The sequence below is a fragment of the Chelonoidis abingdonii genome, chromosome 2 (assembly GCF_003597395.2).
Source record: "Chelonoidis abingdonii isolate Lonesome George chromosome 2, CheloAbing_2.0, whole genome shotgun sequence".
Lineage (NCBI taxonomy): Eukaryota > Metazoa > Chordata > Testudines > Testudinidae > Chelonoidis > Chelonoidis abingdonii.
The window spans coordinates 277,967,601-277,983,552 of record NC_133770.1 but is presented as its reverse complement, the minus strand read 5'-3'; the positions used below and the strand labels follow the sequence as shown (position 1 = coordinate 277,983,552).

At 39.3% G+C, this 15,952-nt stretch overlaps 1 protein-coding gene across 2 annotated transcripts in view; it reads right to left on the bottom strand.

The window, feature by feature from the left end:
• COL14A1 (collagen type XIV alpha 1 chain) overlaps positions 1–15,952 on the bottom strand; it is a 180,650-nt gene that overhangs the window by 98,596 nt on the left and 66,102 nt on the right. For both annotated transcript variants that reach the window (XM_032777229.2, XM_032777230.2), the window contains exons 12-17: positions 15,056–15,201; positions 13,175–13,304; positions 9,844–9,983; positions 7,534–7,660; positions 5,553–5,692; positions 1,842–1,974 (exon numbers count right to left, since the gene is read on the bottom strand). In XM_032777229.2, coding sequence (XP_032633120.1) covers positions 1,842–1,974; positions 5,553–5,692; positions 7,534–7,660; positions 9,844–9,983; positions 13,175–13,304; positions 15,056–15,201 — 816 coding nt within the window. The remainder of the gene's footprint in view (positions 1–1,841; positions 1,975–5,552; positions 5,693–7,533; positions 7,661–9,843; positions 9,984–13,174; positions 13,305–15,055; positions 15,202–15,952) is intronic.

Sequence of the window (15,952 nt, the reverse complement as noted above, 5' to 3'; positions counted from 1 at the left end):
AGTATCACCCTTCAAATGTTAGGAGGATAGGCCAGGTTTCATGCTCATTCTTATATTTAATTTGTCTGCTGAGACAATCAACAAGGTTGCCAGCAAGGCCAACAAATTACATTGTTGTCGCTATACACAGTCATAGCCATGTCAGTCCCAGGACATTAGAGAGACAGATAAGCTTTCAAGCCACACAAAGCTAAACATAACAACAGCAGCAGTACTGATGCATGACTACTTGCATGGGTATATATTTCTTGCCTAAGTAAGAGTTGCAGGATCAAGCCAAAGTTTACTAAATATGTATGTATGCCTAGATTTGAGTCAAATAAATTTTCCTGTTTACAACTGAGAATACAGTTTCAACTTAACCAAGTCACTGCCCAAAAAAGAAAATAAAATCTGTGTGAACTTCTAAAGAATGTTGTCTGATGATTTTTTATATTTTCTTACTTAATGAACAAAAGGGATACACATCAATTCATACCTTACTCTATGTAATGCAACACTGTCCTAAACTAGTTTTCAGTAATAAGTCATAGTGATATCACCGTTATACAGTTGGTCAAAAAATTAAATAATCTTGCCCTCTAATAAATCTGTTTTATATTCGAGAAAAGAAATTGTTGTGCAAGCTCCTTTACTCTTCTTTCCTAAGGACTTTATTGAGCACAAAAGAACCACATCCTCCCCACAGAAGACTAATTTTTTAGAAACAAAGCACAGCGGCCCACGAATATTTATTTTTCATGTTGAGAGATGTCTGCTGCAAAGAAAAGGGACTTTGTTAAGATGGGCATAATAACTTAAAGATTCTGCCTGATTCTGCCAGGCTAAAAATAGCTTGTAGATTGTCCCAGAAGTAGAGTTTTAAACTTTCAAAATAAATCCATTTTAGAGATGAGTAAGAAAGGGAAGCACTGATTAAACACAAAGGTGGGTGGGTAAAAGACAGACAGACTGACGGAAAGAAACATGGAAAAGATGGGCAGAGACAGACAGGTAAGGAAAGAAAGAAATGGATGCAGACACGGACAGACAGACAGATGGAGGCTGTTAGGGCAATGTTCACATTTCAGAATGGGAGTGCAGTAGAGATTTTTTCGAGATACAGAAAAGTACACCTAAACACAGATTTAGTATAGCTGCTGGTTTGAGTCAGTAATTCATCTCAGTTCAGCAATGCACTTAAATTTAAGCATAGGAATGGATTTAATCATGTGCTTAAATGCCTACATGAAGTAGAGATTTTAAACACCCAAGCTGGAAATGGTCACAATGGCCACTATAAGCCATCTATGTTTTCTTCTGACGTCAGTGACAGTTGCACAGGCACTGATGTAAACATACAGGGCCAGATCCTCAGCTGGTGTAAATCAGTGCAACTCCACTGATTTCAATTACATTAAAAATGTGTGGCTGAGAAAGATATACAGTAAATGTCAAATACTTCTAATTATGTTTTTGAAAAGTATTTAAATTAAAATATTTTCATTCCAAAACTAAATCTAATATAGCTTTTAATTAAATATCCCACCCCAGACTAAATATTGACACTTAGACCAAAGAATGTTAAATAATCTTTGAGCCAAAGATGTGTAACCAGAGACAGTCTAATGCTATTTAAGCTGGAAGGGCAGCCAAAACCTTCTTTCCAGGCTGGATGCCTTCTACCACACAATAGTAAATAAAAGCACAAAATATGTCTCCAAAGCTTTGATGATAAATTGTATTTTTCAGTATTAGGAGCAAAGGACAGTCTATATTTTAAACATAAGCTTAATATATTATACTTAAAGTATATAAAACTTTTTAAAACAATACAATACAACCATTAGTTTTTGTCTTACGTGTAGTTCCAAGAACAGCAACAGCATCACTTTTACTTTCATCACTGTAAACTGCCAGCAAAGAAACTTCATACTCTGTATCGGATAACAACCCCTCAACAACATGCGTGTCCTTGTCTCCATCTAAGACAACCTAAAAAATAGAGCAATATCTAGAGAAACCATTTCCCATTTTTTACTGTTGTATTTGATTAATTTCATAAAAACTTTACTGAATTATAGGAAAGATAGAATTTCAGCACCTAAAATATACAGTCAGATATACCAAACTACTCACTAATAATTTGTTCAGCTCATAGATCGAGTTATTCTATTGCCAGTTTTATTGCTCTGCCATGTAACTTTATACTATAATCCACACAAATAACGTTAGCTTACAATTAAGGCTGATGAAGTTTAATTTGAAAGTAATCACTAAAACTCAAGGAACTGACCCCCAGAGGCCTAACTTAAACATCATGATACCAAAACACATTAGTCAACTCAGTGGCCTTGGACTCTTTTGACTCCAAAGTACAAGTACTCACAACACACACATCCATTTCCTCAATGTTTCACTTAATCACAGAATTTTAACTTTAACCTCTGCAAAATTAAGGTAATTTACCAAGACACATACTTGTAATTGAAAAACCAAGAATGTGTTATTACAATCTAAGAAATTACAAGGTCAGAGCTCATATTTTGTATTTCAGTGTGAATTTGAATGTTTTGTAGGAGGGAACTGAAACGTAGTTTTTGTTGCTCAGCTGAAGACCATGGGCGTGTGTTTGGATATGACAATATGTGGTTGAGAAAGCATAGATTGTCTTAAACGGTGATCTCCTTTATTTTTAGTGATTGCATTGGCAGGGAATGAATTTGAGCAACATTAACTATCTGATAACGTTTTTATGTGGGGATTTCCCTGTTTCTTCATGTTTAAAAATTGAATTGGGCAGTTCATGGCTGACAGTGGATGCAGGGGGACCAAGAGATGGAGAAAGGTGTACAAGACTGACCCCAGGATGAGGGGAAGTGAGGAGTGGTTCTGGTGAACTGGGTTGGCAAGTGGGTTTGGGACAGTGCGTTTAGGCCACTGCAAATATTGATATGACTTCCTGAGGCAACACTGGCAGACTTTTAGGGATGAGCACTCATCTTATCATCTGAAGAGAAACAAAACCACTCCACTAATGAGAACCAAGTGAAGTGGGAAGCAATTTGTTCAGCATACGGTGTTTTTGAAGTACTCAGTCAGTATAAATAGCACAATATCTTTATTCTGTGCATAAAGATATGCTACAGTGTGAATGTTTCTTAATAAACAATGAGGTGCAAATCCAGGAAAAATTTGCTGTGGTGGCTAACGGCCCACAAAAGCATCACAGACTCCCGGGCTCTGTGGAAATAGAGACTGTTCCCAATTCAGTGGGGAATGGGTCTAGTCTTCTGAAGGTACAAAATCTTGACCTGGCACCCTGCTCAAACAGATATTTTTAGGCAAAATTCAGATGCAAGTCTGAGTGAGTCTACATGGGATTTAAGCTGGTATAATTAACACCTCCTTCCAGCTCCACCCACCCACCCACCCACAATGCATGTCAAACCATCTTAGACACCCAAGACTCACTTGGACTTGCTAACTTACCTCTGACTCACATCACTTACCAATGTGTAATTTACACCACCTGTGCGTGCACGCACGCACACACGCACACATACACACTCTTACTCTGGACCATGGAGCCTAAAAGAACCTCAGGCAGTCTATGCTGGTGCAACTAACAAGCCAAAGGATCACAAGAGAGGAGTGTAACAAGCAAATCAACCAACTTGAGGGTATAATAATGTGCACCCCCTATTCTAACACCCACGAAGAGCTATCCTTGATCATGCACATTTTAAAATCTTTATTCCAGCTCTTTGGGTAAGTTACACCAGCCTAGACTCTGTTACACATTGGCAGAGCTGGTGTGAGCAGGCACTTACAAAACCTTTCACATTACTCTCAGAATTTGGCTCCACAGCTTCTACCCAGTTAAATGGCAACAGCCCTTGGGAGCGAAGGTGGGTGTATTGTATTTCTGCATGCTTAATAAGGCAGCTGGGAAAGAATTTAAAGAGGCAGCAGCCTGGAGGTATTGTGCTATCCTTGGCCTGACCTCATTACAAAGGTCAACTGAGGAGAACAAGGAAGGAGCCTGGGTATTTTTTATATTTTAAAATGTAAAAATATCGTTGCCCAGCAGCATTTTCCAATGAATGAACCATTCACCCTGATGAGAGAGGGACCCCAGATCAGCAGATATTTCATGATAATTTTATAAATATATACTAATACAAAGTGATTTAAAAAACAATACAAGGACAATAACAAGCTCCAATCCAAAATACATACCAGTCAAAGAGACTCATTGGCAACTACATTTTCAGGGTAGGTACGTGAAATAAACGTAGCAAAAAGGGAGTCCAGGAAAAGGGGAACCTTAATCCATCTCACGAGCAGGGGAACTCCAGGGCGTGACAGGCTTATCAACTGGCTCACTTACAAATGCCTTCTTTTGCTTGCTTACTCTCCAAATTCATCTTATGATGCACAAGAGCATCTCCGGCCAGGTACAGGAAGACAGAATTAGGGCAAGGCTATTTTCCAGAAAAGCCCCAGTTTCACTACCCTAGTAGGACTGAGTACTACTCACACTGCTTCTTCTCTGCTCCAGATGAGGAAGAAATGCTGCCCCAAACCCATATCTGGCAGTGCTTCCTCCACTCCTGCAGACAGCATTGTGCATAGGGAGATGGTCTCCCATTCCACAATGGAGTCACTAGCAGAAGGAGGAGAGGAACTGGGGTGGGGTGGGACAGTAGAGGATCATATCAATGAGTAAAAAAACGTGGGGACAGAGCATGAATGAGAAAAGAGTAAGTGGAGAGAAACTAGGCAAACAGTGAACAGAGAAAAAGGGATGGAGAGAGAATGTCTACCTTTCATTTCTCTCTGTCCCAAACAAAGGTTACAAATATGAGCAGAAAGGATAAATAAAGAAAAAAAATCTTGAACTAGAAAACAAAACAAAATATTTTAAAAGGATGAAAATGTTGCCTGAGGACAAGCACAGCTATAGAGAAAGAGATGCATGATGATCTAGAGCTAAAAATAGAGCACAGATAGAGAAAGGGGAAAGAGGAGAAACAGAAACACAGGATATCACTGTAATTTATTAACTGTGTGTAAAATTTGTTTGTCAAATGTTTTGAAGTTATGGTTTTATAGGAAGTTTTACAGTTTCCAACTGATTAAACAAATCTAGAACATATTCTCATTCCTTTGCTGGGCACGTCACCCAGCCTCCCCTGGAATGATCTTCTTGTTTTACTTTCATCTTTTTCACTGGGAAACGGAAGAATTTGAGCATTCCAAGAATTGGGAGTAACAGAGAATGGAAGGCAAGTTCTATGGTAATTGGCGCATTAGAGATTAGATAGCTAATTTCCATGAGTTCTCTTCCCTCTGGGTTTATCTACAAAGAGACGTTGAAACATTGGTCCAGTTTAATTTTGGAGGGCTTCATGGTAAGCCAGGCCGTCCTCTGAATAGGTCAAACTGCCACGCATCAGTTCACTGGGATTTTGCTTTGCTTAGCCGGCAATATATTTTCTACAGCATTGGGCCTCTCAAAGTGGAATGTATTTCCTCTTCCATTGCCTACAAGAGACAAGAAAACTCACCTCTTCAGATGCACCCCCATTCAGTGGGGTCCATGCCAATCTGTAGCGAGCAATATCAGAGGAGATGGGCTTCCAATTGACTCTAAAACTATCTGTTGACATTTCATCTATTTCCAAATACTGTGGGGCTGGAACTTTTTCTGCAAAACAATGTTATGTGCAAAATATAAAAAAGTGCAAGTTAAAATTTGTAAAATATCTTAAAACTACACAAAATGGTGATATTCAACAAGCCCTTTATGGGCTGTAATACTTTGGTCTCATTTCAGTTGTTGGGTTTAGTGTGCAGGTGCTGGGTGATGGTGGTGGCCCGTGATATATAGGAGGTCAGACTAGATGATCTGCCGGGCCCTTCTGGCCTTAAACTCTATAACTCTCTATGACTTTTTCAGCTGTAGCTACCTACACAAAATAGAACATGAGGGATAGCTATCAAAGATAGCTCCGGTTATAGTCACACTCGGTGATTCTCAGGAGGCTAGGTATTTTCACCCTGATATACTTACTTAACCATCGAGTGAGCAACATTTTTATCACCCAGTTATTAATTATATTATGATAATACCACAAAGCTTCAATCAAGATCAAGATGCCACTGTCCTAGGTATCATACAAACAGAACACAGTTCCTGCACCCTAAATGGCTCACAGTATAAATAGGCAGGGCAGGAGAAAGGAAATGTTATCGCTAGTATTCTTTTATGAAAACATTACTTTGCTCAGAAAAACTGTACTTAAGGGACATCTACATAGAAAAAAATAAATAAATAAGTAGGTAAGTAAATAGAAATCCCCACAGCAATGAGATCAGAGCTCGGGTTGCCAGCCATAGGCTGGCGCTGAAGGGCTAAAAATAACTGTGTAGATCAGAGGTTGCCAACCTGTGGCTCCGGAGCCGCATGTGGCTCTTCACAGGTTAATATGCAACTCCTGGCATAGGCACCGACTCTAGGGGTGGAACTACAGGCACCAACTTGCCAATGTGCCGGGAAGTGCACTGCTCATTGTCCCTCGCCCCCCAGTTACTATTTGCTTTGGGGATGAGTAGTTCAGGGTGTCAACATTGTAAACTCCATTGGAGGAGGAGCAGCGATGAATGAGAAGTATTGTTATGCTAGACAGTAATTGGTGCCATCAACCAGTTATTTGATTCACAGACAAATGCAGAAGTGCTTGAAGCAATGGCTGTGCTAAACAGATGACAGGGCTTGACTATGCCTCCTCTTTACCTTGCTTTTCGTTTTCTAATTTTCCCAAAAATCAATAGAGTTCTGGCCACTGATGCCTAGAACATTCACTGAAATCTTGGAACTGACCTGCTGTAGCATTCAAATGTTAGCATGTGACACAAAGACATATGGAGAAATGCCATAAAAGTGAGTGAATGGCCTGGCAAGCTCTGCCAAAAAATTATGTTACTACTTTACTAGAAATAAAGGATACAAAATATTGCTGCTCCTGCAACCTTTACATCCTTGATCACATGAGTATTTTAATGATGTCATGGATTACTCACATAAGCAAGGATTGCGGCTTTGGTCCCATAGTCAGGACATAAAAAGTTGAAAGACTAAAAAGTTTCTCATGAAAGAAGAATGCAGATACTCATTTCCAGGGAATGAGTGCAAACTTCCAACTACTTTACACTGTTAGATGAGAAATTGCAAAAATGGGTACTACATTGCAGGTTCTATGAAGAAATTTACATGGACTAAAAAAGCAAAAAAAAAAAATTTAGTTCAGTAATTTTAGATTTACTAAGCCTTCCAGTCCTTAAATTTCTACTTTTTATAAACACCGGAGATGCTATTTATCTACATTTTAGTGGCATAATGCTCCCCAAATGAATAAAAAGCAAAAAGACCCCGATTTTTTGAAATCACAGTTGGAGAGTATCACAGTTACTGGTCTTGCTTTCCAAAATAGTAAGTGAATATCAAAGGTGTTCTTGGAAAGCCTTCAAATATGCAGTTAGACTTACTTGTAGAAAAACTGCCAGTCAGCGGCTCAGACTGTCCTTCATCATAAAGGGAAAAAATGGCAACAGTATATTCTGTAAGGGATGTCAGCCTTTTCAGGGTGTATGTTGAAATGCGATCAACTTCCACCTGCAGAATTAATAATTTGTAATTGATACTGTCATGTGCTAGGAATACAGGAAACAAAACCCCTTTACGTTATCAGTGCCTGCAACTCGGCTGGCTAGTAATGGATATGGACAGAGAATGCCATGCAATTATGAAAAGAGCCACAAATCATATAATTATATGCAACATTTACATTATGAATGAAGGTAAAGTCAAGGTTATCAAAACCTATTAAAAATGAGATAGTCTAGATTGTAGAAAACTGGAGGTAGAAAACTGGAGGAAGGCAGAATTAGAGAAGCCACAAGTATAAAGACATTTCTGACAGATGAGCACTTTATGTTTAATAGTTATCATAAAAAAATGTTCCCAGTGTTGTTGTAACCATGATGGTCCCAGGATATTAAAGATAAAAGGTGGGTGAGGTAATATCTTTTATGGGACCAATTTCTGTTATTGAAAGCTTGTCTCTTTCACCAACAGATGTTGGTCCTATAAAAGATATTACTTCACACACACACACCCCTTCTCCCTCTAATAAAAAAATGATGACAGTTTTCTTTGGTCTCCAGCCAGAGTACATTTAACGTGGCATTATGGGGGACATAAACCTCAGAAAGCTGCATGAGCTAGCTGTATATCAGGGCATTCAATGTCATGTCAGATCAGGGCACAAAGAACGAGACACAAAACCAGCAAAATGGAAAAAATATACCACCTATTTTATGAGCAAGAAAACTGCAGAATATACATCACCAAACATTATATATCAGGCTCTCACCATATAAAGTATGCATATTACATTACTATGTATCGGAGATGTTCGCATACCGTGGTGATGAGTTTAGATAGACATTAAAAACCTCATAGATGCCTAGATTATAAATAAACTACAGAATGGGATTAAGTGAAGTTTAATTTATTGACAAATGTTTAAAGACATGGAAAAACTACTCAGAGCTTTGCCATCCATGAGTCACACTGTCAAACTTGCGGGTAACCTGTCTCAGTTTAATATGGATATTTATCCCATTTCTAAGAAAGAACTGATAACTCTAAATAGTCATAGCCACAAGCTAATGTCAGAGGCTTTTATATCATATTTTATTTGCACAGAATCTGGTCTGCTTATATGATTGGCTCCATTTATTGCAACTATTTATTTAAACATTTTTCATATATTTTGTCTGATTTTTGTATTAAGATGTTTCATTCCATTTAGAGAGGCTGCTAATGGTGCATATGCTGGTGAAAGCTATAAGGAAAACTCTTCTAGTTACAATGCAGATGTTGTCAAATTGGTAAACTAAGTATTATAACTAAGGGAATGTCTACACTACAATTAGAAACCAGTGGCTGTCCCCAGATCTGCTGATTCAGGCTCATCTTGCAGGGTCCTAAAGCCCTGGCTCCAGCCTGGGCCTGGAAGTCTAAACTTCAGTTAAACAGCCCCGCAGCCCAAGCCCCATGAAACCAAGTCAGCCAGCACGGGCCAGCCCACGGGTATCTGACTGCAGTAGACACACCGTGAGAGTCCAGGCTGAAATAGGTTGCTACAGTCAAGTGATATCCTGCCTAAAGCAAACACTCTTATCTATTCTGAGCCAAATCCTAGTTCTGTTGGAAGTCAGTTTTTCCTCTTACATGTAACTATAGCAATAAAATTAACAAAATGTAGTAAAATCCCAGGCAGCCAAGTTTTGGGGTAAATTTCTTTTAAAAATTATCTTAAACTCAGAACCCACAGAATTGGAAGGGACCTCAGGAGGTCATCTAGTCCAACCCCCTGCTTAAAGCAGGACCAATCCCCAGACAGATTTTTACCTCAGTACCCTAAATGGCCCCCTCAAGGATTGAACTCACAACCCTGGGTTTAGCAGGCCAATGCTCAAACCTTCATTATCTGGTCTGATCCTCAGGTATTTTGGATACTGTCCACTTAGGTCAAATCTTACAAACACTTACTGGAATAGTTCCATTCACTTTACTATGCGCATAAGGAAGGAGTGCTCATGCAAGTAAGGTTTTGCAGGATCAGATCCCAGAGCGTGACACACTGTGAATAATGCCCTGTATAAAGCATAATGTTCCATGCACAGAGTTTGAAAATTTTAAGTAAATCTTTTGTTACAGCTTGAAAGATCTGATCTGTTTACAGAAATTACACTTAAAAATAAGAATATGGTACGTTATTAAGTGCTTACCTCATTAGTTTCTGTCCCATCAGTTTTAACATACATAATACGATAACCATTTACTTTTTCGGAAGCAGGATCCCATGTTATCCTGGAAGTGCTGTGTCCTATGTCTGAAAATCTCAAGTTCCTGGGTGGACTTAAAGGCACTTGAAAAATAAATAATTACCGTCATGAAAATAGTTCTGTCTTTTTTTCACCCACAAAGCATTCTCTTTTGACAATGAACATGAAACACTTTGTTTTAAAAATTATAATCTTAAGCAATATGACTGACATTCTTATTTTTATACCCTTTTTGGTTTAAACCACTATTCAGGAAAGTACTTAAGCACATCTTTAAATCTAATAGCTGTGCAGTGCCATTGATTTCAATGGGATTGCATTTGTGCTTAAAATTAAGTATGTGATTAATTGCTTTGCTGAAATAGAGGCTAAAGCATTGGCAAATATAAGAGCCATCCTCACTGTTGAATATTGACATTGAAAGAAATGGAAGTGGGGCTCCTGCTTGTTGCTGGATAGCAGAGTTGGATTTATACTGTACAACATTTTCCCCACCTGTGCATTTGGATTTGTAAATTGATTTGTGTTAACTATCTGTGCTCCATGTGTTTGTTAGTGGAAATGGCATCTTTTAAATGATTATATGGTAGTTTAAAAAGTCATCTAACCAAGAAACAGACAATGCTGGGTGATGTTTATAGCTAACCACAAAGGGAATTGCGACTGTTAAATGCAAATACACCATAACAATTCATATATGTAAAATATTTGATCTCAAAATTCATTTTTCACATGTTTTTATGCTAGTGATGCTTAAACACTCAGAAAGTGGAAACAAAAGGATGACAAACATGGTAAATTCAAATGAATATTAGTGAAAACATTTCCATTATTAGTTCAGTTTTAGTTAACACCAAACTTCTTTTAACAAATCCATTACATTACCTTCATATTTTCCTAATCCAAGTTCAGCAGAAAGGATAAATGCACACTGTACATGTTCATAGAATACTTAACTTATTGTGGAACTTTCAGGACTGACAAAAAACAGTTGGTTTTTTAAAGACCCCTTAGCAAAGGTGAAAAGGTTTCTAAGATAAGAAGTTAAGTGAATTCAGGATGGTTTCTCTTCAGCATATGAGAAAGTTAGGTGATAGCCTTCCATAAGTCTAATGGAACATTTGACCAGAGATTTCTCCAGTTTTTGGGCAGAGGGAACTGACAAGACCTATAGAGCTGCTAGCAGTTCGACACTTATTATATTTGTTCCCTATTACATATGAGATTCCTCTTTAGGCAAGATTACATTTGGATGGAGTGTTCTCCAAGTAGTTAAGGCCTCCCTACTATATACTGGTTGACTGGTGTAAAGGGGTGGCAGAGAGGACTATGCTACATATACCGTCACAATCTACTTCCTGGTTTCCCCTCCCTGGGGGGAGAGTGCAGGTACTATTGTCTGTTTCTGGATCCCATTCTGTCCCATGTGTAGAAGCTGTGCAGGGAGCAGGCATACAGATCTATGCAGATCCAGTAAAGCAAGGAGAGATCAGAACCTGGCCTGCCTGGCACTTGCTACCTATTAAAAACACACTACCTATCACAAATGTGGGTGCTCTCCAATCCTTAGCTCTGCAAGAGGCTCCTCCTGCTCCTGTTTCCAAAAGGGCTTCTGTCCCACACTAGTGCTACTGTTGCCTTCTCTCCCTCTCTCCTAGATATGGCAGCGTTCAGCTAGAAGATGCTGTTCTGGGTGATGGAGAGCCCTCATACTCCCCATTGAATTTTGGCAGGTTCTCACTCTTAATTAGCACCTAAATACCAGCACTGGCCAAAGCCCACCCTGGTGCTACTACCGAGAGCTAGCAATATCTGTGGCTGAAATGAAAAACAAGTGATAGGATCACAAAACAGAAAGGGACCATGTTCCCCGAAGTTCCATTTCAACAACCTGTTATAAATGTGATCTGTTGTAAACAGAAAAAACAGAAGGACCTACAGGAAGTTACTTGGGGGCATGTGTTCTTTTTAATTCCATCAACCAATCTCCCACTTACAAAGGAGAAACAACAGTGGTCCAAGAACAGCAACCCAGCCTCTCACAGGTCACTTCCTGGTGCCTCTAGTATTATTAATTCTGGATCTCTTTGGTTTGCACTCCTCCACCACGATCCAAGAGAACTTTACTCTCTTATAAGAGGGTTTCCCTGCCTTCTCCATCTTGTCACTGCATTATTTCCTTCCATCTCCAACCATCTGATGTCTTAATTTGCTGTGTTAGCTACCTGTTCTAGATTGTACAGTTGTCTGTGAAGAGCCATGTGCTCCAATGGTAATATGTAAATAATAACTAAATATATTAATTGAAGAAGAAAAGTAAATAAATGATACTAATAACGTCCTCACAGCAAACGAAGCCTAAACTGATCATAACTTTTCATTTTAAAAGGTGGCCAGTCAGAATCTGGTATCACGTGTCAAACTGACAGCAGCCCTTCCATGGTGAGCAAAGGAAAAGCAAGACATCTCCCTTCCCACTTGTGCAGCTGCACAAGCACTGCTGTCAGTAGTGCTTGTGAGCTAGGAAGAGCTGGTGCTACTCATTCCTGGACCCTCTGGGACAGGGCCGGCTCCAGGCACCAGCCCAGCAAGCAGATGCTTGGGGCGGCCAACGGAGAGGGGCGGCATGTCCGGTTCTTTGGCGGCAATTCGGCGGCAGGTCCCTCAGTCCCTCTTGGAGGGAAGGACCCACCACCGAATTGCCACCGAAGACTGAAGTGGCGGTGGTAGAGCTGATCATGATTGTGGCTTTTTTTTTTTTTTGGCTGCTCAGGGCAGCAAAACCCCTGGAGACGTTCCTGCACTGGGGAACAAGATGCTAAAAAGAGAGAGAGGAAAAAGGGAGGGAAAAGGCAAGGCAGCACCACAAAACCACAATGTAATCCTAGGTAATAAATAATAATAATAATAATATATGGCCAGACTTCTGCCACCCTCACTCATGCTGAGTAGTATCTTCCTGTGCAATTAGTTCCACTGAAATCAACAGGGCTATCAGCAGCACAAGACACTGCCAAACACAAATCTGGTCTATGGAAAACATGCTCTTTGGTGGGGAATTATATACCTGGTCCTGCAATCTACAGTACTCTGTCTAAATTAAATAGCAGCAGCAGGAAACTGAATAATTCATCCAAACCGTAATGCACGGTATGATCTCCTCTCAGTTACTCCTCTATACAGATTTTAAAATCTGAGATCTATTTCCATACATACAAAGACCTCCTGGAGTTTTATTACTGCTGTATAGTGAATACAGATGTGTCTGACGTACATGTTGTTTCTTGTCCTGTCAGGGGGTCACTAGCTTCTTCTCCAAACATCGCATAAACTGTGACTGTATATTCTGTGTTAGGCAATAATCCATCCAGTTCAATATCTGTCAAGGACTCTCCAATTTTCATCTAAAAGGTAATATGAATAATAGACACATTATTTCTAAATTAGCTCATGAGGGGGAAAAAACAAGCCAGGAGCATTTTTGTATAGGAGAAAAGTATATTCAATAGAGACAGAGCATATTTTTATAGAGCTGGTAAATGCCATAAAATTGAATAAAAGCAAAAGGTTACAATATGCTTATTTAGGCTCCAGTTCAGCAGAGCACTTAACTTCAGGCATACAATCAATCCTTTGAGCGTCAATAGGACTATTCAGGCGCTTAAAGTTAGGCATGCGCTCAAGTGCCTTGCACAACAGGAGCTTCTGAGCACTGTAGTTAAACAGGAAATTGGTATGGTCAAATCTTGCTCTGTGTTGACTCAAAGAAATTGATCAGCTGAACCTGAACACAGAACTTGGCCGAACGTGAACAGTTTTGGTCTTGCACAGAGCAATGATATACCTAACATTGTCTAAAAGGCAAGCACCCCAAGGAGATACCTAACATGAAGGTGGAGGGGATATAAAGGTGACCAGCCACACAAGCAACAACACAATAGTTCTCTGTTGTAGCAAAACAAACAGCTTTCAACTTCTCTTCAATATGCACCTATGCCTAAGAGACGGTTGAATCTTTATACCAGTTCAGTGGAAACTAATGGCCTCAAAATGACTGCTGAAGTGAGAATATTGCAATGAGGGGAAAGGACTCTGGTTTATTAATCAGAAGTCTGTCTACAGGCTGAGGCGTGGTTTTGCTTTTTGCTATTTCAGGTGTGTATCATTTTCCCCTTGAGCTCCTTCAGTAGGTGCCTCATTAACCGGGACTTATTTATTTATTGAAAGATCTTTCGACAGGGTGAGGCTCAGTTTTGCTGATGTCAGCTAGCTTTCAATGAGGCCCCATTTTCAAGAGGGCTACATGATCATAGCTACTCATTTTGCAAAGAACACAAGCTATTCGAGCTCTCAGTGGCTTCCCACACCCTTTCCAGAATGTTGCATGCACTTGCATGCTGCCAGTGAGTCCTTATAGAAAATACTCTTAATTTCACGTACAGTCAATGGAGCATAAAACAATTTTAAATCTTAGCCCTAAGATTGCACTGGCACTATATTAGCTGTTTCCAAAAATCCATGATATTTCTAGTGACAACATAATATTCTGCCTATCATTTTACTTAATCGAGAACTGTACCTAACTCTGTTGTTCTTGTTCTACTCAAAGTTTAAAATAAATCATTTTATTCTTTATAAAACTAACTTAAAAAACAAAGCAAAAACAAACAAAAAAACGTTGATATTTATTAAACATAACAGAATGAAAACAAAACATTGAAATGTCACATTTATTAATTTAAGTTGATTTACTTTCAAAAGTCCAACTATAAAGAAAAAGACTAAAACTTCATGATCTTCTAAATCTATTTTTCAGAAAGATCAAGTCATTTGTGTTTTGATTTCTTTTTCTCTCTGTTTGTGGTTTTGCCTTCATGCTATGATACAATATTGCCTCATGAATCATTCCAAGAGATTCCCTTTAACTCAACTATAATTTGTGACATTTCTGTGTACTAATGAGGACAAATTTGAAAATACTGAAAATTAAAAATAGCTACTTGGCATGAAGTTTGCACAGAGAGTCAGTAACATGTACAATACTTTACATGTTAGAAAATAGACAAGCTTTGAAGGTAAGGACCATCTGACATTTTGTTCTTTAAATGTTATGTTTTTGAATAGGTAGAATCCAAATGAAAGCTAAATACATCACCTCCTTTTCATCTGCTGCCTGTCCCTCTGTCAGGGGAGCATATAGGATCATGTAACCAGTGGCACTCGCTACTCCATTCCACTTTGCTTTCATGCTGCTCTGTGACACATTATACAACTGTAGATTTGATGCCGTAGGCAAAGCAACTGTGACAGAAAGAGGTAAAAAATTTTCAATTGCATCTAAAAAAACTCGCTTAACATTTCGTAAGATTTTGTTTGACTATAGGGAACACAAAAGAATTCAGCAGAGTAAACACTGGAAACACTGTTTGACATAATAACAAAGAGGTATAAAAAGATCTCAGAATTAGAGAGATAGGAAAAGGACTTTGTCATTTATCCAAGCCCCTAGTCAGAGCTTGGATTGTTCTTACAGATTTTCAATCCTACAAAAGCAAGGACTTCTACCCTTTCCGTTGGGAGAATCCTCAACAGTTATAGATATACAGATATAGTTGGACCAAACTGCTCCATACACAGGTCCCACCCTATCTCTCTTCTAGATCTGTATAGGGGTAAGGATTGGTAGTGAAGAGTGGGCAGGGCCACCATTGGGGTAAGCCACACAGTCAGCCACATGGGCACTGAATTTTTAGGGGTAGTTTCTGCCTGGCAATAACCTCTTCACCCCCCAAGCCACAGTGTGGGAGGCACGTTCATGGTGAGGGAGCAAGGTCAAGAGGAGCAACAGATGGCTGAGCTGTATTCTAACATGGGGTTGTGCCTAGGGTCCTGGGTTGCCTTAATTAGCTGCTAAGATCATTTTCCTAGCCTGTTGCTTTGACCACATCACCCCTTTCTTTGACTCCCTACACTGGTGCCACCTTCTCTATTGCATCAGACATAAGCTACTTGTCTTCACTTTCAATGCCCTTCATGCCCTATGCTCACCCTC